The sequence below is a fragment of the Hemitrygon akajei genome, chromosome 1 (assembly GCF_048418815.1).
Source record: "Hemitrygon akajei chromosome 1, sHemAka1.3, whole genome shotgun sequence".
Classification (NCBI taxonomy): Eukaryota; Metazoa; Chordata; class Chondrichthyes; order Myliobatiformes; family Dasyatidae; genus Hemitrygon; species Hemitrygon akajei.
In genome coordinates, this window is record NC_133124.1 from 10,054,395 (window position 1) to 10,077,373 (window position 22,979).

The 22,979-nt window shown below is 41.7% G+C and overlaps 1 protein-coding gene and 1 long non-coding RNA gene across 7 annotated transcripts in view; one reads left to right on the top strand and one right to left on the bottom strand.

The window, feature by feature from the left end:
• sugct (succinyl-CoA:glutarate-CoA transferase) overlaps positions 1-22,979 on the top strand; it is a 528,034-nt gene that overhangs the window by 53,497 nt on the left and 451,558 nt on the right. For 5 of the 6 annotated variants that reach the window (XM_073032218.1, XM_073032487.1, XM_073032549.1 and 2 more), the window contains exon 5: positions 15,222-15,272. In XM_073032218.1, the coding sequence (XP_072888319.1) occupies positions 15,222-15,272 (51 nt within the window). Of the gene's footprint in view, positions 1-13,183; positions 14,726-15,221; positions 15,273-22,979 lie in introns of those variants that run through there. The other variant, XM_073032399.1, reaches the window with a different exon arrangement.
• Positions 676-14,432, bottom strand: LOC140718670 (uncharacterized). The gene is made up of 3 exons (XR_012096763.1): positions 14,373-14,432; positions 12,864-12,937; positions 676-950 (listed from the first exon to the last, which is right to left on the bottom strand). It is a non-coding gene; the product is annotated as an uncharacterized lncRNA (long non-coding RNA).

Below are 22,979 nucleotides of genomic sequence, written 5' to 3' on the forward strand. Positions count from 1 at the left end.
AAAGAGAAGGGAGAGGAGAAGAAATTACTGGAAGTTAGAGAAATCACATCATGCTGTCAGATTGGAGGCTACCCAGATGGAATATCAGGAATAAAGTTCCCAGTAAGGAGATCTGGCTATGATAGCGAGTCTGGGTGATACATAGTCAGGGAGCTGTAGAGCAGCAGAGACCACAGAGGGGGTTGTAGTGAGAGAGTGACAACCATCTTCCACCAACTGCATGTTTTATTTTGCCAAAAGATTTTCAACATACAGTATATTTTCTAATTTTTACTTCAAAGCCATAAGGATATCTGCAGGCAGTACATTTCTGTTTCAAACATGTGCTCCAAAAAAAGCTTTTTATAATGTCACTGTTAATTCACTTCTCCTTTATTTTGTACCAGTGGTTTTTAGCTTTGACCTCACCACTAAAGGGAATATCCTCCCTCTATTCATTTTGTCCAAGTTCCGCATCATTGTATATACTTTGATCATATTTTCCCCCCAGCCTTCTCCAAAAGGAATAGAGCCAAACTCTCTGATCTATCCTTGTAACTGTAGCCCCCTCATGACGGAACTCATTCCAAAAAATCTTTTCCAGATCTCTCTCCAATCCCTGCACATTCTTTTTAAAATATGAATGACAGCAATGAACACAATACTCCATGTGAGGCCAAGGAATTGCACAAAACACCTTTTTCAGTCGGGACATTTAATATGAGAATTGTAAATCAAACAAAAGATCTGTTCATTGACTTCAGGAAGGGGGGCGGTACACATGCTCCTGTTTACATCCTTGTAATTTGAGATTGAGAGCTTCAAGCTCCTGGGAGTGAACATCACCAGTATCCTGTCTTGGTCCAACTACATTGATGTCACAGCCAAGAAAGCTCACCATCACCTCGACATCCTCAGGAGACGAAAGAAATTCCACATGTCCCTGAGGAACTCAGCAGACCAGGCTGTATCTATGGAAAAGAGTATAGTAAATAGTTGGTGTTACAGGCAGAAACCCTTACTCAGTCCTGATGAAGGGTCTCTGCTTGAAAAGTTGATTATTTACTCTTTTCCATAGATGCTGCCTGGCCTTGCTGAGTTCCTCCAGCATTTTGTGTGTGTTGCTTTGGATTTCCAGCTTTTGCAAATTTTCTTGTCCCTGTTGACACCAATTTTTATCAATGCGTCTTAGAAATCATGGACATAATAGCTTGGTATGGCAACTGCTCTGCACGTGACTGCAAGAAGCTGGAGAGGTGAGATACAGCTCAACGCATCACGAGAACCAGCCACAGAGCTATGGACTTGGTCTAAACTTGCTGCCTCAGTAAAACAGACTGCATAATCAGAGATCCTACCCCACCCAGATATTCTCTCTTCTTCTCTTGTCCATCAACCAGAAGAACCAAAAGCCTGAAAGCATGTGCCACTGGGCTCAAGAAGAGCTACTACTCCGCTGTTATCAGACTCTTGAACAGACCTCTTGTACGATAAGACGGACTCTTAGCCTTATAATCTAATTTGTATGATCTTGCACTTTATCATTTACCTAAGTTGTCCGATTTTGGTATCTTATTCTACCTCAATGCACTGTGTAATGATTTGATCTGTATGAAAAGCATGCCGGACAAGCTATTTACTGTGTCTTGGTACATGTGACAATAATAAACCAATATCAATATAAAACTTTCTCTGGGTCACATTCGTCTTGTGTGCTGTACTGTTTGCTGCATTACAGGAAAGATGTATTGGATAAGGAGCAGAGGAATTTCTCCAGGACGTTGCCTGGATTAGAGGATAATGTGAGCTTTGATGAATTTGGATTATTTTCTCGATAAGATGTAGGAGCAGAACTAGGTCATTTCGCCCATCAAGTCTGCTCAGCTATTTGATCACAGCTATTCATTTTTCCTCACAACCCCATTCTCCTACCTTTGATGCCTTTACATAACCTTTGATGCCTTTTCTACTCAAGAACCTATCAACTTCCACTTTAAATTACTCAATATCTTGGTCACCACCGCCTTTTGTAGCAATGAATGCCACGGGTTCACCACCCTCTGGCTAAAGAAATTCTTCTTCACCTGTGTTCTAAAGCAACATCCTTTGATTCTGAGGCTGTGCCCTCTAGTCCAAGACCCTTCCCCCCCCACCCCAGTACTGAGATCATTTGCTGTAAGTTAATTCTGTTCAGGCCTTTCAATATTTATAGGTTTCAATGCAGTTAACCCCCCCACCCCATTCTAAACTCCAGTGAGTACAAGCCCAGAGCCATCAAACAATCATTATACATGACCATCAAAAAGGGTAGGAAGAGCTGAAATCCTCAGATTGCAACCTGCAACCTTCAGGACGAGCAAGGGGTCTCAGACCTGAAACGTTAACTCTTCTGCTTTCTCCTCAGATACACTCAACATTTTAGCAACAGCTTCTTCCCCTCTGCCATCAGATTTCTGAACGGTCCATAAACACTACCTCACTATTCCTCTTTTGCATTGTTTATTAATTTATTAGTATAACTTGTGTACAATGTACTGTGTATGTTAATCAAAATGGCTTCTTTGGTTTGCTAGAGTAGGAATGCTTTTATGTTTGATAAGTGTTTTCTCTCGCAGTTGTTTAGCTTTGGACTTGCTGATATGGGGATTGTATTCATTTTTTAACCAATGGGGAATGTTATTTTGTCTTGTGAGGCTGGGAGCTTGGGGGTTTCGTGGTCTTTTCAGGGGAGGCGGGAAGAAGATGCCGAGGAAGGTGGACATGCGCTGCACTGCTCGGTTGACCACCGGGGTGGTCCCAGGTGCGAGGACGTGGAGGTCGGAGGCAAGCGATGAGGGGTCGAATGGTTCGATGGTTGAGCTCCAACGATGTGCACTAAACTGACTGAACTTTGATAAGTTGGTGCCTTTTACTTTATTTTCTTTTCCTTCATATATATTGTATTGCGTAGTACTCTTTTAGTTTTAGTAAAATCTTTAAAGTGTATTCCATAACGGTATTTGGTGTGAGTTTGATATTGTGTGTGTACGCGCGGCATAAACTTGATTCTCACAGCACCTGCGTGTACGGGAGGTGGGGTTGGTGAAGGGCTGGATCTCCTTTTCCCCTAGACCTATACCAGCCTGTTGGGTAAGTCTTACACTTGGTAATAAATTTTATGTATTGTACTGTACTGCTGCTGCAAAACAACAAATCTGATGACATACAGTATTGTGCAAAAGACTTAGGCACAAATATATAGCCTGGAAGCCCAAGACTTTTGCAAAGTACTGTAGTAATTTTATGTATTGCATGGTACTGATGCTGCAAAAAAATTAATTTCATGATGTGCTAATGAGGCTGGAACTAGGAAGATTATACAGTTTAATATGCGGCTAAGGAGTTGGTGTAGGAGGAAGGGCATAAGATTTTTGGATTGTTGGGCTCTCTTCCAGGGAAGGTGGGACCTGTACAGAAGGGGTGGTTGCACGTGAACTAGAGGGGGACTAATATCCTAGTGGGAAGATTTGCTAATGCTGCATGGTGGAGTTTAAACTAGAGTTGTAGGGGGATGGGAACTATAGTGCTAGAACAGTTAATGGAGAGGCTGTGGTGAGACCTCAGACAAAGTTAGGAATCAAAAGGATGAGCATGGTGCACCAAAATCATTGTCATTTAAAGTAAAATTGGATAGGTATATGGACAGGAAAGGAATGGAGGGTTATGGGCTGAGTGCAGATCGGTGGGACTAGGTGAGAGTAAGCGTTGGGCACGGACTAGAAGGGCCAAGATGGCCTGTTTCCGTGCTGTAATTGTTATATGGTTATAAAATTGAAAGGGGTGAATACAGGACTGAAGGTGTATCTGAATGCACACAGTATACAGAATAAGGTAGATGAGCTTGCAGCACAGTTACAGATTGCTCAGGTATGATGTTGTAGGTATCACTGAATCATGGCTGATAGATTAGAGCTGGGAGTTTAATGTCCAAGGCAGGAAGGCAGAGGGGGCTGCATTGCTCTGTTGGTAAAGAATGAAATCAGATCATTAGGAGGAGGTGACATAGGGTTGGAAGGGGTTGAATCATTGTGGATAGAGCTAAGAAACTGCAAAGGTAAAAACGATCCTGATGGGAATTGTATACAGATCCCCAAACAGTAGTAAGGATGTAGCCTGCAAATTGCAATGGGAAATAGAAAATGAATGCCCAAAGGGCAGTGTTACACTGGTCATGGAGGTCTTCAATATGCAGGTAGATTGGGAAAATCGGGTTGATGCTGGATTCCAGAAGGGGGAATTTCTGGAGTGCACACAAAATGGCTTTTTAGAGCAGCTTGTGGTTGAGCCCACTAGAAGCTCAGCTATTCTGGTTGGGTGTTGTGCAATGAACCAGAATTGATTAGAGGGCTTAAGGTAAAAGGACCCTGGGGCAAGTGATCATAATATGATTGAATTCACCCTGAAATTTGAGAAAGAGAAGCTAAGCTCCAATTATCAGTATTACAATAGACAATAGGTGCAGAAGTAGACCATTCGGCCCTTCGAGCCTGCACCACCATTTTGAGATCATGGCTGATCAATTCCTATCAATACCTGGTTCCTGCCTTGTCCCCATATCCCTTGATTCCCCTATCCATAAGATACCTATCTAGCTCCTTCTTGAAAGCATCCAGAGAATTGGCCTCCACTACCTTCCGAGGCAGTGCATTCCAGACCCCCACAACTCTCTGGGAGAAGAAGTTTTTCCTTAACTCTGTCCTAAATGACCTACCCCTTATTCTCAAACCATGCCGTCTGGTACTGGACTCTCCCAGCATCTGGAACATAATTCCTGCCTCTATCTTGTCCAATCCCTTAATAATCTTATATGTTTCAATCAGATCCCCTCTCAATCTCCTTAATTCCAGCGTGTACAAGCCCAGTCTCTCGAACCTCTCTGCGTAAGACAGTCCAGACATCCCAGGAATTAACCTCGTGAATCTACGCTGCACTTCCTCTACAGCCAGGATGTCCTTCCTTAACCCTGGAGACCAAAACTGTACACAATACTCCAGGTGTGGTCTCACCAGGACTCTGTACAAATGCAAGAGGATTTCCTTGCTCTTGTACTCAATTCCCTTGCTCTTGTACTCAATTCCCTTTGTAATAAAGGCCAACATTCCATTAGCCTTCTTCACTGCCTGCTGCACTTGCTCATTCACCTTCAGTGACTGATGAACAAGGACTCCGAGATCTCTTTGTATTTCTCCCTTACCCAACTCTACACCGTTCAGATAATAATCTGCCTTCCTGTTCTTACTCCCAAAGTGGATAAAGTGGGGTAAAGGGAATTACAGAGGCATGAGAGAGGAGGTGGCCAGAATTGATTGGAAAAGAACACTGGCAGAGATGACACCACAGCAGCAATGGCCGGAATTTGTGGAAGCAATTCAGAAGGTACAGAATATATACATCCCAAAGAGGAAGAAGTAAAGATGATACAACCATGGCTAACGAGAAGTCAAAGCCAACATAAAAGTAAAAGAGAGGCCATATAATAAAGCAAAGGTTAGTGGGAAGTTAGAGGTTTGGGAAGATTTTAAAAAGCAACTGAAGGCAATTAAAAGTCATTAGAAGGTAAAGATGGAATATGAAAGTAAGCTAGCCAATAATATTAAAGAGGATACCAAAAGTTTCTTCAGATTTCAATAAGTGTAAAAGAGAGGCAAGGGTGGATATTGGACTGCTAGAGTACAGTGCTGGAGAGGTAGAAATGGGGAACAACGAAATAGCAGATGAACAGAATAAGTATTTTCCATTAGTCTTCACTGTGGAAGACACTAGCAGTATGTTGGAAGTTCCAGGTGTTGGGGGCATGAAGTGCGTTAAGTTACCATACTTAAAGAGAAGTTTCTTGGGAAACTAAAAGATCTGAAGGTAGGTAAATCACCTGGACCAGATGGTGTACACCCCAGAATCCTGAAAGAGGTCACTGAAGAGATTGTGGAGGCATTAGTCATGATCTTTAAAGAATCACTAGATTCTGGAATGGTTCCGGAAAACTTGAAAATTGCAAATCTTCCTCCACAGAGAGAGGATGAGAGGTGGCCTGATAGAGATGTATAAAATGATGAGAGGCATTGATCGTATGGATAGTCAGAGGCTTTTTCCTAGGGCAGAAATCATTGCCAGAAGAGGACACAGGTTTAAGGTGCTGGGGAGTAGGTACAGAGGAGATGTCAGGGGTAAGTATTTTACTCAGAGAGTGGTGAGTGCATGGAATGGGCTGTCGGCAATGGTGGTGGAGGCGGATATGATAGGGTCTTTTAAGAGACTTTTGGATGGGTACATGGAGCTTAGAAAAATAGAGGGCTATGGGTAAGCCTAGTAATTTCTAAGGTAGGGACATGTTCAGCACAACTTTGTGGGCCAAAGGGCCTGTATTGTGCTGTAGGTTTTCTACACTTTACTCTTCAAGAAGGGAGAGAAGCAGAAGAAAGGAAATTATAGGCCAGTTAGTCTGACCTCAGTGGTTGGGAAGATGTTGGAGTCGATTAAGGATGAGGTCTCAGGGTACTTGGAGGCATATAATAACATGTCATAGTCAGCATGGTTTCCTCAAGGAAAAATCTTGCCTGACAGATCTGTTGGAATTCTTTGAAGAAGTAACAAGCAGATAAACAAAGGAGAATTGGTTGATATTGTGTATTTGGCTTTTCAGAAGGCCTTTGACAAAGTGCCACACATGAGGCTGCTTAATAAACTATGAGCCCATGGTATTGCAGAAAAGCTTCTAGCATGGATAAAGTAGTCACGAGGAAATCTGCAAATGCTGGAAATTCAAACAACACACACAAAATGCTGGTGGAACACAACAGGCCAGGCAGCATCTATAAGGAGAAGTACTGTCGACGTTTCGGGCCAAGACCCTTCATCAGGACTAACTGAAAGGAAAGATAGTAAGAGATTTGAAAGTAGTGGGGGGAGGGGAAATGTGAAATGATAGGAGAAGACCAGAGGGGGTGGGATGAAGCTAAGAGCTGGAAAGGTGATTGGCGAAAGTGATACAGAGCTGGGGAAGGGAAAGGATCATGGGACAGGAGGCCTCGGGAGAAAGAAAAGGGGAGGGGGGAAGCACCAGAGAGAGATGGAGAACAGGCAAACAACTAAATATGTCAGGGATGGGGTAAGAAGGGGAGGAGGGGCACTAACGGAAGTTAGAGAAATCAATGTTCATGTGATGGCATGAACAATGGAGGGTGACTTCATTGAAATGTGTCTAATGGTGAAAGGCCTTGATAGAGGGGATGTTTCCTATGGTGGGAGGGTCCAAAACCGTCCTTTTAGAATGGAGATGAGGAGGAATTTCTTTAGCTAGAGAGTGGTGAATCTACTGCATCTGTGGAGGCCATGTCTTTATGTATATTTAAGGCAGACATTGATAGATTCTTGATTGTTTGGGGCATGAAGGGATACTGGGAAAAGGCAGGAGACTGAGGCTGAGTGGAAAATTGGCTCAGCCATGATAGAATGGCTGAGTAGACTCGATTCACCAAATGCGCCTATATCTTAAAGTCTTATGATAAATCTGATTCTGATATGTGTCTTTATTGTGGGTTGAGAATGGGAAGGGGGCAGGGAGAGGGGAATCATATTTGGGAAAAGAGGAAGTGAGAAGGGAGAGAGTGAGAAGCACCAGAGGGAAATTCTGTAACTAACACTATCAATAAAAATATATAGTGAAAATAAATGTGAAGATTATAAGTGGGTATATACCTTTACATAATGTGTGTGCCTACTTGATTTCAATGTTGAAGTGTCTCAGTACGTACGATATTATTTCTGAATTCTGTATAAACCTATATCGTTTGCTTTTACCTCCAACATATAGTTGACCATGGGGAAAAATGCTTGAGTTTTGAGAAAAAGACCTCTATAATAATTTTATGGGCTCCACAGTTTCATAGTTGTTAGCACAATGCTATTACAGCTTGGGGTGTTGAGTCCCAGCGTTCTCTGTAAGGAGCTTGTGCATCCTCCCCTTACAGTGTATGGATTTTTTCTGGATTTTCTGGTTTCCTCCCACAGTCCAAAGACGTATCAGGCAGGTTAATTGGTCATTGTAAATTGTCCTGTGATTAAATCGGGGTTGTAAGGGTGGCTGGATGGCACAGCTCAAAGGGCCAGAAGGGCCTTCTCCACGCTGTATCTCTAAATAGAAATAAATGATTATCCTCATGCCTTGTTAATATTTATCATATCTGAATAAATGAGAAAGGTTTAATATTCATTAAGGGTGATTAGGAATCTGAAGTCACTTGAATCAAAGAGGTAGATCAAGTGCTATAGTAAGTGTAAGAGAACTGGAATCATTCTCCCCAACAGCTTTACCAGCGATCATTGTTATCTTAATTGGAAGTGCTAGTAATTGTTGAACTGATAATTGTGTGTCATTGCATAGTATTGGTGGATCCAAAGTTTTGAGTAAAATGATTCTGTTGGTAAGATGGAATTACATCTTTAGAAAGAGGTGACATAGGGTGAAAGAATGTTGAATCTTTGTGGGTGGAGTTAAGAAACTGCAAGGGTAAAAAAACCCATTATGGGAATCATATATAGGCCTCCAAACAGTAGCCAAGATGTGGGGTTGAGATTGCAAAGGGTGCTGGAAAAGGCATGTAATAAGGGTGATGTCACAATTGTAATGGGGGACTTCAGTATGCAAGAGGATTGGGAAAATCAGGTTGATGTTGGATTGCAAGAGAGGGTATTTGTTGAATGCTTACAAGATGGCTTTTCAGAGCAGCTTGTGCTTGAGCTTACTCAGGGAAATGCTATCTTAGATTGGTAGTTGTGTAGTAACCTAGATTTTATTAAGGAGCTTAATGTAAAGGAACCTTTAGGAGGCAGTGATCATACTATGATTTAATTCATACTGCATTTTGAGAGGGAGACGCATAAGTCACATGTATCAGTATCACACTGGAGTAAAGGGAATTACTGAGGGAGGAGGATACTGGCGGGTTGACGGCAGAGCAGAGATGGCTGAAGTTTCTGGAAATAGTTCACAAGGTGCAGAATAGATATGTCCCACAGAAGAAGTTGTTCTTAAATGGCAGTGCAACCGTGGCTGACAAGGGAAGTTAAGGACTGCAGAAAAGCCAAGGAGAGGACATATAAGGTAGCAAAAGTAAGTGGGAAGTTGGATGATTGGGAAGCTTTTAAAATCCAACAAAAGACAACTAAAAAAGCTGGAAGAAGGGAAAAGGTGAAATAATGAGCGCAAACTAGCCAATCAAGCAAGACGCCAAAAGTTTTTTCAGTAATATAAAAAGTAATAGGGATTTGTGAGTTGATTTTGGACCACTGGAAAATGATACTGGTGAGGAAGTAATGGGGGACAAAGAAATGGCAGATGAACTTAATGGCTACTTTGCATCTGTCCTCACTGTGGAAGACACTAGCAATGTGCCAGAGGTCCGTGAGTGTCAGGGAGCAGGCGTGAGTGCCATTGTTATTACAAAGGAAAAAGTGCTAGGCAAACTCAAAGGTCCAAACCTTCATTTGCATTGTAACATTTGATTGTTGATACTTTCAAATCCTTTGTAGTTACTAACTTGTTGAAGTAGTGAAATCATTTCATTTTCACTCCTGGCTGTACCTGACATCTCCAAACTTGAATGCTTGAAACCACAGTGCGTAAAACAGTTTGCAATTGTCTTACTGCTTATTTCTCGCTAATTATCAGTGACAAAAATCACTCCTTTTTGAACACAAAACAGATGCAACTGAGGCTATTTAAAAAAGAGTTCTTCCAAATAAGCTGCTCCCCTGAATAATCAATGGGCCAATCAGCCAGATCCACTGTACATGTAAATGTATATGGCAAAGGAAATTGATTCTTGATGGTTTGATACAGGTTTTAATTCATATGTTTTTTTACCCTTGGAATTTACTGGTGAATTATTTGATGAAAATCTCCACATTGTACAATAGTAACATTAATTTCTCTAAGACCCTGCATTGTTTAATCTAATGCTTCAATGCAACTTTGTGAGCCATTGACTAGACCAATGGTTTCCAAAGTGGGTGATATTGTCCCACTGGGGGCAGTGGGAGTTTCTAAGGGGCAATAAAGATAAAGGGGGCAATAGTGGTGCTCTCAGTAGCAGGGATTTCAACTGAGGGATTATAGGCTTAATTTAAGAAATGAATTACTTATTTTAAGCATTTGATCCTCAGTGTCTCATTGATTACATTGATCACGTAATTATCTCATCTCTTGCTAACCCACCGTTCTCTTAGACTTTACTCGAGGCGTATTATAGTTGTTGAAAAGTAATGTGTCACTTCTGTATTTGGCATATCATGAGAATTCTTTACTGAAGAAATTGTGTTATTTTTAGGCCTATTACTGCTGGTCACTACTGGAGTACAGGGTTAGCTAGTACGATTCCCATACTCTAATTGCGAGGTGACACAATTCCTGTGAATTGGATATGGCATTCAATGGGGGTAAAGTCCAGAATCTGCCCTTTCAAATAGCCTTGACTATATTTCTGTAGCCCACAGCCCAACTGAGCTATCACTGACCACTTTATATAAGTTCAGGCAGTGCGGCAGGTTTTACCTGAGCTATGATGATCTTATAACGTTCCCTTTCATTGACCACAGTGCTTGAGATGGAATTTAAACAATAAGCGATTGACCATGATCAGTAGTCCATAACAAAATTGGCAGAAATAACCAACAACAGCCTTATTTCTTTGAGCGCTAAATGAATTCACAAATGGAACTTTCTGTAAGGCACTGGTAAGTTTTCCAGGCAATGCACAGTGCCTGTGCAAACCACAGATAGTTCTGAGAAGTGAGCATACATATTGAATGGGCAGAAGTTAATGAAAAATAGAAAAGCAAAGTTTCAAAGTGCATTTATTATCAAAGTATGTGCAAACGCTTGTATAAACTATACAACCTTGAGATTTGTTTTCTTAGAGGGAGCTGCAAAGCAAGAAACCTGAAAGAACCCAATTAAAGGAAAATAAGACCAGCGCCCCCCCCCCCCCCGTGCCCACTGAGAAAGAGAAAGCAAGCAGCAACACCAGCATTCTGAACCAAATTGAATCCTTAGATCCAAATCCCCGGAGTTGGCCCAAACCTCGATATTCAGTTTATGATAGTAGCGGGCAAATCGTCGCAAGGTTTGTGAACATGAAGCACAGCAGCTGGGGGTGGTCTCACAGCCTTAATGTAGTGGAGAGAGAATCCCCCAGACTATCTGGGCCAGCTGTTAAATTGTCTGAACCTCACACTAGGACCCGGGCCCCACTGCTGGCAAATCAATTGGGGCTAGATTTTGCAGTCGAGGGACCTGTTCTTGACCTCTGCAAAGCAGCTCAGAGTGATTCAACCTCATCCATCTCTCAACACCCTGTCTTACCAGTCTGTGTGGGCCAGCAATTAGATTGTCCCAACAGCAGATTGTACCCCGTATTAGGACCCGGGCCTCACCCGGGTGAGTCTTTCCGGGCGTTGAACACATTGCCCATCGAGCTTTGGACCTGGATTTTGCTACCAAAGAAGCCTTTCTTGACCTCTCCAATTCAGCTCGGCATTTAGATGCACCAAGATAATTGGATGGAACTCCTCTGCCCCGTCTTCTCCCCTCCAAACTGTTCACTCCAACCAGCACAGCTCCAACTCCAAGCACATCGATTTTGCAGGTCACCAGCAGGGCACATCCCGCAAATTGGCTTTGCATTCGCTCACCCCTTCATTGCTTGCAGTGATAGCTTACCACAATTTACTTAAACATAGGACATAGAAACATAGATATTTACAGCACAATACAGGCCCTTCGGCCCACAATGTTATGCCGACCATGTGACCTACTCTAGAAGCTGCCTAGAATTTCCCCAGTCCATAGCGCTCTTTTTTTCTAAGCTCCATGTACCTATCTAAGAGTCTCTTAAAATAATCTATTGTATCCACTTCCACCACCACTCTCTGAGTGAAAAACCCCTTAACATTCCCTCAGTACCTATTTCCAAGCATCTTAAAGCTATGCCCCCTCGTGTTAGCCATTTCAGCCCTGGGAAAAAGCCTCTGGCTATCCACACAATCAATGCCTCTCACCATCTTATACACCTTTATCATGTCATCTCTCATCCTCCATCGCTCCAACAAGAAAAGGCCAAGTTCACTCAACCTATTCACATAAGTTACGCCTTCCAGTCCAGGCAACATCCTTGTAAATCTCCTCTGCATTCTCTCTGTAGTATCCACAATGTTATTAATAATGGTTTTAGTTGAATTCCTTTACTTCCAAATTACCAGTAAGTTGTTGCATGTCTTTAGTAGCGTCATCTTAATTTGTATTTTGAACTTATTTAAATGTTACATCCATCCCACAACGTGAGGGAGCAAAATTCTTTGTGTTATGACTCTGTTTCAATGTGAATTTATAAGTCTAATGGTTTGTAGAAAGAAGCCATAGCCTGTTGGTCCTGGTTTTAATGCTGCAGTACCATTTGCCAGACAGAAGCATCTGAAGCAGTTTATGGTTGGGGTGACTGGTGTCCCCGATGATCTCCTAGGCCTTCTTTTTCTGCGCCTGCTGCTATAAATGACCTCAATGGAGGGAAGTTCACATCCACAGCTGCTCTGGACTGTCTGTACCATTCTCTGCAGTGCTCAATGATCGAGGTTGATGCAGTTCCTTGCACCAGGCGGTATTACAAACCAATCAGGATGCTCTCAATAGTGCCTCTGTAGAAGGTCCTGAGGATTTGGGCGCTCATGTCGAACTTTTTCAGTCGTCTGAGGTGGAAGAGATGCTGTTGTGTTTATTTTGCAACACAGCTGGTGTGTATAGTGCAGATGAGATCTTCGGTGATGTGTATACCGAGGAACTTGAAACTACTTACCCTCAATGCAGTCCCATTGATGTTGATTGGGGTGAGCCTGTCTCCATTCCTCTTGCAATCCACAATCAGCTCTTCTGTTTTTTGGATATGGAAGGAAATTAAGCCAGAAGTTTAAGAAATAATATACACTGTATAAAGCGAAAAATGAAGATCTTGAATGTGTATTGAAGAGTGGATTCATTAGCATTGGTGTGAACTTATACTGTTTAACGGTATGATGATTATGAAACAAGCAAAGATCTATCACAACAAACTGAAAATCGAAAGTGATTGTGAATATTTAGCACGTTGAAGAAATTTAAGGAAAAGCATGATATGAAATTTTAAAAGATTTGTAGTCTGCTGATCATGAAGGAGCAGAGAAGTTAATTGATGAGTTTGCCAAGATCATCACTGATGAAAATCTAACACTCTGAAAGGCTGCACCAATACATATGTGTAATGAACAAGTCTACGACAAAGACTGCTTACTGGTGGCACATAAATTCAGAGTCGGAAATGATGGCAATCCCAAGTTATCTCATTATATCTTACAAATTGGAAAAATGTCTGAAATTTGAAACACTTCTGGCCCCAAGCAGCAAGAGGTAATTGAACCTGTTTAAAGGATGCAAGAGTTGCAGTGCCATCTAGTGTGAACCCATGGTAGCACAGTAATTACTGTGTCAACTACTGAGTGAGGCCGATGTGCACACCAACATGGGGGCTGGCTGTATTGTCAAGACTTATCAGTAGCTCAGAGACATTCTACAATACAATTCATTATTAATCAGTGTCTGATGACAGCATTACAAAATCAGTTTCTCATGGAATCCAGAGGCTGCACTTCAGAACACTGGAAGTAGCAAGTTAGCCAGTATTTTCATAGAGAGAAACAGTGTTGTTTTGAAAAATTAAATACTGCTGTAGCTGGAAATCTAAAATAAAGCAGAGAAGTTTCAAGTTAGCCAATGTGGACCATGGTTGTTAATCCATAGTGAAAAATGCAGAAGCAGAACAAAGGAAAAAGAATTGAAGGCAGTATAGTGTGGAGGATCTGAAATATGGCTTTAGACCAGCACCAAGCTACCAACAGCAGCCAGTGTGTCTGTGTGTGTTAAAGTTTTTCAAATGAGGCAATAAAATTGTTCAGGATCTTTGGACATTTAAGAGAATACACTCTGATAAAGCAAACAAGAATTTGGCTTATTTTCAGTCACCATGAAAGCTTTCAACAATAGCACTTCAGACCAAAACAGTGATGGTTTGCGTGCTTTGTACAAGATGAATCCAAAATTCTGAAATCCGAAACACTTCCAGCCCCAAGCATTTCGGGTAAGGGATATTCAACCAATGTTATTATTTCTTTTTCTTTTCTATCCATTTGTATTTACACTGTTGTCTTTGCACACTGGTTTTTGTTGCAGTGATTCATTGATGCTATTGCTTTTCTTATATTTACTGTGAATGCCTGATAGAAAATTAATCTCAGGGTTGTGTACGGTGACATATATGTAGTTTGATACTCACCTAGTTCACCAATGGTCAGAGAGGGAAATTTGCGAATCTTACCAATTCTGCTGTACTGGCAATTCTTGTACCCACCCCCCAGCAATGTTTAGCTACTTTTCAAAGTTCAAAGTAAATTCATTATCCATTAACCTTGAGGTTAATTTTCTTGCAGCCATTCACAGAACAGAACTATGATATAATCAATGAAAAATAGAGAACAACGTTAGAATCAGTGGTCCTTGATGATGGGTGTGGCTTTCTTGTGTCAGCGCTCCTTGTGGACGTGTGCAATGGAAGGGAAGGGAATTTGTGTTTGCATACCAGACCGTGATGCAATTAGTCAGGATACTTCCTATTATGCATCTATAGAAGTTCGTCAAAATTTTAGATTTAATGCTGAATCTGTGCAAACTTTTAAGCAAGTAGAGGTGCTGCCATGTCTTCTTTATGATGGCACCTACTTGCTGGCCCCTGTTATGATAATGCCAAGGAACTTCAAGTTCCCAACCCTCTCCACCTCCGATCCCCTAACAAGAACAGGCTCATGGACCTCCGATTTCTTCCTCCTGTAGTCAATAATCAGCTCCTTGGTTTTGCTGACGTTGCGTGAGAGGTTGTTAATACAACATCATTCAAACAGATTTTCAATCTCCCTCCTCTATGCTGATTTGACACCACCTTTGATTCAGCTGACAAAAGTGGCATCATCAGCAAACTTAAATATGGCATTGGAGCTGTACTTAACCACACAATCATAAGTGTAAAGTTAGAAGAGCAGGGGTTATTTGTCTCATTTAAACTGGCAGCTGATTATTTTACATGGTTGATCTAAATTGTTATGTTTAATATCATTTCTTTTCTCCACAGAGTATAGCAGTAAATCTGAAGAATCCTGATGGGATCCGTATAATAAAAGATGTAAGTCATTTTAAAATAGCTTCTTATTTCAAAGATTTAAAAAAAATAATTTTACATTGTAACATACTGTACAGATAAATGTGTCATTTTTGGCATCAAATCAAATCAGCAAGAATTGTGGGCAGCATGAAAATGTTGCCATACATCTGGCGCCTTCATAGCATGCCCACGACTTGCTAGCTCTAAGTGTATGTCTGTGGAATATGGGAGGAAGCTGGAGCACCAGAGGAAATCCACGTGGTCATGGGGTGAACATACTTACAGGCAGCAATGGGAAATGAACCCTGTGGTGATAGCTGATGCTGTAAAGCTGATGATGGGTCTCAGCATGAAACATCGACTGTTTATTCCTCTTCATTGATGCTGCCTGACCAGCTGAGTTCCTCCAGCATTTTGTATGAGTTGCTGCAGATGTTTAGCAGCTACAGAATCACTTGTGTTTGTCTTTACCATCAGATGATAAGAGGTAACAAAAAAAAATTGATGAGGGTAGGGCGGTGGATGTGGTCTACATGGACTTTAGCAAAGCATTTAACAAGGTCCTTCATGAGAGACTCATCCAGAAAGTCAAGAGGCATGGGATAAGTGGAACCTTGGCTGTTTGGATAGAAAATTGGCTTAAAGGAAGAAAGCAGAGGGTAGTTGTGGAAGGAAAGTATTCTGCCTGGAGGTCGGTGACTAGTGGTGTGCCGCAGGAATCTGTCCTGGGACCCCTGCTGTTTGTGATTTTTATAAATGACCTGGATGTAGAGGCGGAAGAGTGGGTGAGTAAGTTTGCGGATGACACGAAGATTGGAGGAGTTGTGGATGGAGCTATAGGTGGTGGAAGGTTACAAGAGGATATAGATAGGCTGCAAAGTCGGGCAGAAAAATGGCAGATGGAGTTCAATCTGGACAAGTGTGAGGTGATGCATTTTGGAAGGACAAACCAGAAGACTGAGTACAGGATTAATGGTCAGTTACTTAAGAGTGTGGATGAACAAAGGGACCTTGGGGTTCAAATCCATACATCCCTCAAGGTCACTGCAAAGGTTCATAGGGTAGTTAAGAAGGCCTATGGGATGCTAGGCTTCATAAACAGGGGGATTGAGTTCAAGAGTAGAGAGGTCATGTTGCAACTCTACGAATCTCTGGTGAGACCGCACTTAGAGTATTGTGTTCAGTTCTGGTCACCTCATTATAGGAAGGATGTGGAAGCTATGGAGAGGGTGCAGTGGAGATTTACCAGGATGTTGCCTGGATTGGAGAACAAGTCATATGAAGCAAGGTTAGCAGAGCTGAGACTTTTCTCTTTGGAGCGTAGAAGAATGATAGGATACTTGATAGAGGTCTACAAGATTTTGAGAGGCATAGATAGGGTGGATAGTCACTACCTGTTTCCCAGGGCACCAATAGCAAACACCAGAGAGCATATGTACAAAATTAAGGGAGGGAAGTTTAGGGGAGACATCAGAGGTTAGTTTCTTACACAGAGGGTTGTGAGTGCCTGGAATGACTTGCCAGGGATGGTGGTGGAGGCTAAAACATTAGGGGTATTTAAGAGCCTCTTGGACAGGCACATGGATGAAAGAAAAATGGAGGGTTATGGGGTAGTGTGGGTTTAGTACTTTTTTGGGGGGATTATATGGGGCAGCACAATATGGAGGGCTGAAGGGCCTGTACTGTGCTGTAGTGTTCTATTGTTCTATGATTTAGGAGCATATTTTCAACTTTGGATGGGTACTTCACCCAGAATGCTTAATTCCAGGATCTAACCTTATTCTGGGTGAAACGTACATTTACAGTGCTCCTTGTACCAGGGGAGTTCAGATTTGGAAATCAGTTTTGGCAGACGATCAGTGAATATTCACAGTCACATTTCATATATGAGTTGTGAGGCATTATTTGCTTCCTTTTCCAAAATGAAATGTATTGAATGTGAGGAATTGAGAATATAAAAAAATCATTTTGAATCTGTGTAACCTCTGGCTAAAAGAATAATTGGGACTGAATAGGAATTTTTGAACTGAAGTAAACTCTGTCTTCACCAGTTAGCTAAAACCGGCTTATACTAGTTCTCCCTTGGTTTTCAGAGAGACAGTGAGAGTTCGATAACATTGTACATTGTACCCTCGCTTGAGTAGGGGGAGGAGGACTCACCGATCAGGACAGGAATGAACATCCATCTGTAATTAAGTCAGGGCCAAGCAAAAGGAATAACTGATAAGGACTGGACAACACATCCATCTGTCATTAACTCTTGATCTAGCGGACTCTCTTATCTGTAACTAAGTTTCTCACCAACAGACTTGGTGCGAGTACCAGTTCAAATGACATCTTGCAACACTAATGTATGGGGCTTACTATGTATAAATATACGGCTGTAACCTGAGGGAACGGGCCCACTTGTCGGATGGTGGCAGTACTTACGTACCTTTCCTCTGACAACTGGGAGTCAAACTCCTGCAGGAGGGTGTGCAATAAACTGTTGTAACTATAAGAAGTTGGTTTCCCAAGTTTTATTCAGATTCAACTTTAACAAATGTACACATTTTAATCAAATTTTGATCCCAGTTTTTCCCCATTAGCCACAATTACAATTGCTGGCCACAAGTAACTGATATTGATGTAATGAGATAGGTGTAACTTGCACTAGTTCTATCTCAGAATGAAAATGATAGATTATGTTCTTTCTATTTATAGAAGTTCATATATTTACACAGTGCTATGCAGAAGTCTTAGGCACATATACATATATATAGGTAGCGAGCCTAAGACTTTTGCACAGTACTGTAGTAATTTTATATATTGCACTGTACTGCTGCTGTAAAAAATACAAATTTCATGACATGTGAGTGATAATAAACCTGATTCTGATATGGGCCTCTATTGTGGACTGAGCATGGCAGGGAGAGGGGAATCATAGTTGGAAAAAGGGGAAAGGAGAGGGCTAGAGCGGGAAGCACTCGAGAGACATACAGCAAGTGCAGTACTATGCAAAATTCTTAGGCACCTGAGCTCTCTCTCTCTCTCTCTATATATATATATATATATGTGTGTGTGTGTGTGTGTGTGTGTGTGTGTGTGTGTGTGTGTGTGTGTGTGTGTGTGCGCGCGCATTTAATGCTTTTGCACAGTACTGTACATCAGCAGATTAGATTCTTTCTATTTATCATTATATTTATAAATTATATTCTTGGATTGATTTAAATCACCTTTCTGGATTCTTAAGAAGCAACAGGCAGAGAATCTTACATTTTTCTTGCATTGTGATTGTGGGAGATTTAAATTTTCCACAAATAGACTGGGAAGTCCATTCTGTAAAAGGGCTGGATGGTTTGGAGTTTGTAAAATGTGTGCAGGATAGTTTTTTGCAGCAATACATAGAGGTACCAACTAGAGAAGGGGTTGTGTTGGATCTCCTATTAAGGAATGAGATAGGTCAGGTATGTGTTGGGGAGCACTTCGGGTCCAGTAATCACAATACCATTAGTTTCAATATAATTATGGAGAAGGATAGGACTGGACTTAGGGTTGAGATTTTTGATTGGAGAAAGGCTAACTTTGAGGAGATGCGAAAGGATTTAGAAGGAGTGGATTGGGATAATTTGTTTCATGGGAAAGATGTAATAGAGAAGTAGAGGTCATTTAAAGGTAAAATTTTGAGGGTACAGAATCTTTATGTTCCTGATAGGTTGAAAGGAAAGGTTAAAAGTTTGAGAGAGCCATGGTTTTCAAGGGATATTGGAAACTTGGTTTGGAAAAAGACAGAGATCTACGATAAATATAGGGAGCATGGAGTAAATGAGGAGCTCGAGGAATATAAAGAATGTAAGAAGAATCTTAAGAAAGAAATTAGAAAAGCTAAAAGAAGAAATGAGGTTGCTTTGGCAAGTAAGGTGAAAATAAATCCAAAGGGTTTCTACAGTTATATTAATAGCAAAAGGATAGTGAGGGATAAAATTGGTCCCTTAGAGAATCAGAGTGGACAGCTATGAGTGGAGCCAAAAGAGATGGGGGAGATTTTGAACAATTTCTTTTCATCGGTATTCACTAAGGAGAAGGATATTGAATTGTGTAAGGTAAGGGAAACAAGTAGGGTAGTTATGGAAACTATGAGGATTAAAGAAGAGGAAGTACTAGAGCTTTTAAAGAATATCAAAGTGGATAACTCTCCGGATCCTGACAGGATATACCCTAGGACCTTGAGGGAAGTTAGTGTAGAAATAGCAGGGGCTCTGACAGAAGTATTTCAAATGTCATTAGAAATGGGGATTGGCATATTGCTCATGTGGTTCCATTGTTTAAAAAGGGTTCTAAGAGTAAACCTAGCAATTATCGGCCTGTCAGTTTGACGTCATTGGTGGGTAAATTAATGGAAAGTATTCTTAGAGATGGTATATATAATTATCTGGATAGATAGTGTCTGATTAGGAGCAGTCAACATGGATTTGTGCGTGGAAGGTCATGTTTGACAAATCTTATTGAATTTTTTGAAGAGGTTACTAGGAAAGTTGACGAGGGTAAAGCAGTGGATGTTGTCTATATGAACTTCAGTAAGGCCTTTGACAAGGTTCCACACAGAGGGTTAGTTAGGAAGGTTCAATTGTTAGGTATTAATATTGAAGTAGTAAAATGGATTCAACAGTGGCTGGATGGGAGATGCCAGAGAGTAGATGTGGATAACTGTTTGTCAGGTTGAAGGGCGGTGACTAGTGGTGTGCCTCAGGGATCTGTACTGTGTCCAATGTTGTTTGTCATATACATTAATGATCTGGATGATGGGGTGGTAAATTGGATTAGTAACTATGCAGATGATAATAAGATAGGTGGCGTTGTGGATAATGAAGTAGGTTTTCAAAGCTTGCAGAGAGATTTAGGCCAGTTAGAAGAGTGGGCTGAAAGATGGCAGATGGAGTTTAATGCTGATTAGTGTGAGGTGCTACATTTTGGTAGGAATAATCAAAATAGGACATACATGGTAAATGGTAGGGCATTGAGGAATGCAGTAGAACAGAGTGATCTAGGAATAATGGTGCATAGTTCCCTGAAGGTGGAATCTCATGTGGATAGGGTGGTGAAGAAAGCTTTTGGTATGCTGGCCTTTATAAATCAGAGCATTGAGTAGATAGAGATAGATAGATAGATAGATATTTTATTCATCCCCATGGGGAAATTCAACTTTTTTTCCAATGTCCCATACACTTGTTGTAGCAAAACTAATTACATACAATACTTAACTCAGTAAAAAATATGATATGCATCTAAATCACTATCTCAAAAAACATTAATAATAGCTTTTAAAAAGTTCTTAAGTCCTGGCGGTTGAATTGTAAAGCCTAATGGCATTGGGGAGTATTGACCACTTCATCCTGTCTGAGGAGCATTGCATCGATAGTAACCTGTCGCTGAAACTGCTTCTCTGTCTCTGGATGGTGCTATGTAGAGGATGTTCAGAGTTTTCCATAATTGAAGAACATCTTCAGCATCTCACTACAGACATTGAATGACGCCAACCTTCTAAGGAAGTACAGTCGACTCTGTGCCTTCCTGCACAAGGCATCTGTGTTGGCAGTCCAGTCTAGCTTCTCATCTAACTGTACTCCCAGATACTTGTAGGTCTTAACCTGCTCCACACATTCTCCATTAATGATCACTGGCTCCATATGAGGCCTAGATCTCCTAAAGTCCACCACCATCTCCTTGGTCTTGGTGATATTGAGACGCAGGTAGTTTGAGTTGCACCATATCACAAAGTCCTGTATCAGTTTCCTATACTCCTCCTCCTGTCCATTCCTGACACACCCCACTATGGCCGTGTCATCAGCGAACTTCTGCACATGGCAGTATAGGAGTTGGGATGTAATGTTAAAATTGTACAAGGCATTGGTGAGTCCAAATTTGGAGTATTGTGTACAATTCTGGTCACCGAATTATGGGAAAGATGACAACAAAATAGAGACAGTACAGAGGAGATTTACTAGAATGTTACCTAGGTTTCAGCACCTACGTTACAGAGAAAGTTTGAACAAGTTTGGTCTTTATTCTTTGGAGCATAGAAGGTTGAGGGGGGACTTGCTAGAGGTATTTAAAATTAGAGGGGGATAGATAGAGTTGACGTGGATAGGCTTTGATTGGCAAAGTTGCCTATGAGCACTGTCAATAGTACATGGATAGTCAATAGTACAGTAGAACACTGAACACCTCAGCGTAGTACAGGCACTTCAGCCTACGATGTACTGATCTTTTAACTTACTCCAAGATCAACCTAACCCCCCTTTCATAACTCTCCATTTTACTATCATCCATGTGCCTATCTAAGAGAGTATTAAATGTCCCTAATGTGTCTGCCTCTGCCACCACCCTAGCAGGGTGTTCCATACACCCACTCTGTTAAAAAAAACTACCTCTGACCTTCCCCTTATCCACGATCACTTGATCGATTACTACGATCACTTGAGTTGAATATGCAAGATGTTGGACTGCAAGACCCTACAGATGATAGTAAGAACTGCTAAGAGATTTGATGGGTCTCAGCTCCCCCCCCCCCCCCCCCCCCCCAACACATTTGTGACATTGGGAGCGTTAGAGATGAAGGGCTCCCTACCAGCCATCTCCATCTCTCAGTCCCTTTGACCCACAGCTGTCAGGAAGGAGGTACAGGAGCATCAGGACTAGGACTGCCAGACTGGGTAACAGCTTCTTCCCTCAGGATGTGAGACTAATGAACACTCTGCCACCACCGAGGTCTCGTCACTAGGACAGCGAGCTTTTTACTGTTTACCTGTGCTGCGCACTTTTCACACATTTTTGAATTACATTTTTAAAAGTATTTAATGGTAATATTTGTTTTATATTTGTGTATGACATATGTATTGTGGGTGCACCATGGTCCAGAGGAATGTTGTTTGGTTGTATTTATGTACAGGCAGATGACAATAAACTTGATCTTGAACTTGTATGATGTTCTCCCAAGGGATTATTCCCTTGAATGGAGTATGCCTGTAGATAGATAGATAGATAGATAGATACTTTATTCATCCCCAAGGGGAAATTCAATGTTCCTCCAGTATGATATCATATAAACACAAGACAGACCAAGACTAACTGACCAAAAAAACCACATAATTATAACATACAGTTACAACAGTGCAAAGCAATACCATAATTTGATAAGAGCAGACCATGGGCACGGTAAAAAAAGTCTCAAAGTCCCAGATAGCCCATCATCTCACGCAGATGGCAGAAGGAAGAAACCTCCAACGTGGCAAAACTTCCCGATGCAGCCTCTGGAAGCACCCGAGCACAGCCAACTGTGAGTCCGTCCGAAAACTTCCGACAACTTCGTGCCTCCGACCAGCCCTCCGACACCGAGCACCGAGCACCATCTCTGCCGAGTGCTTCAACCCCGGCTCCGGCCACCAAGCAACAGGCAAAGCCGAGGATTCGGGGCCTTCCTCGCTGGAGATCTCTCCGATCGCTCAGTAGCAGCGTCAGCAGCACAGGCATGTCAGAAGTTTCGCCAGATGTTCCTCCGTGCTTCACACATCCGTCTCAATCAAATCAGGTATGTGACTTTGTTTGTTGTGGGGGGTCAGGGTCCAGTGGCATGGAATGCCATATGACTGGGGATCCTTCACTACTGCCAGCTTCCTTCACCTTCACTCTCGTTGTGATGTGAGACCATCTTTCGCTGGCTCCATTTGGTCGGTGATATGAAGTACTGCG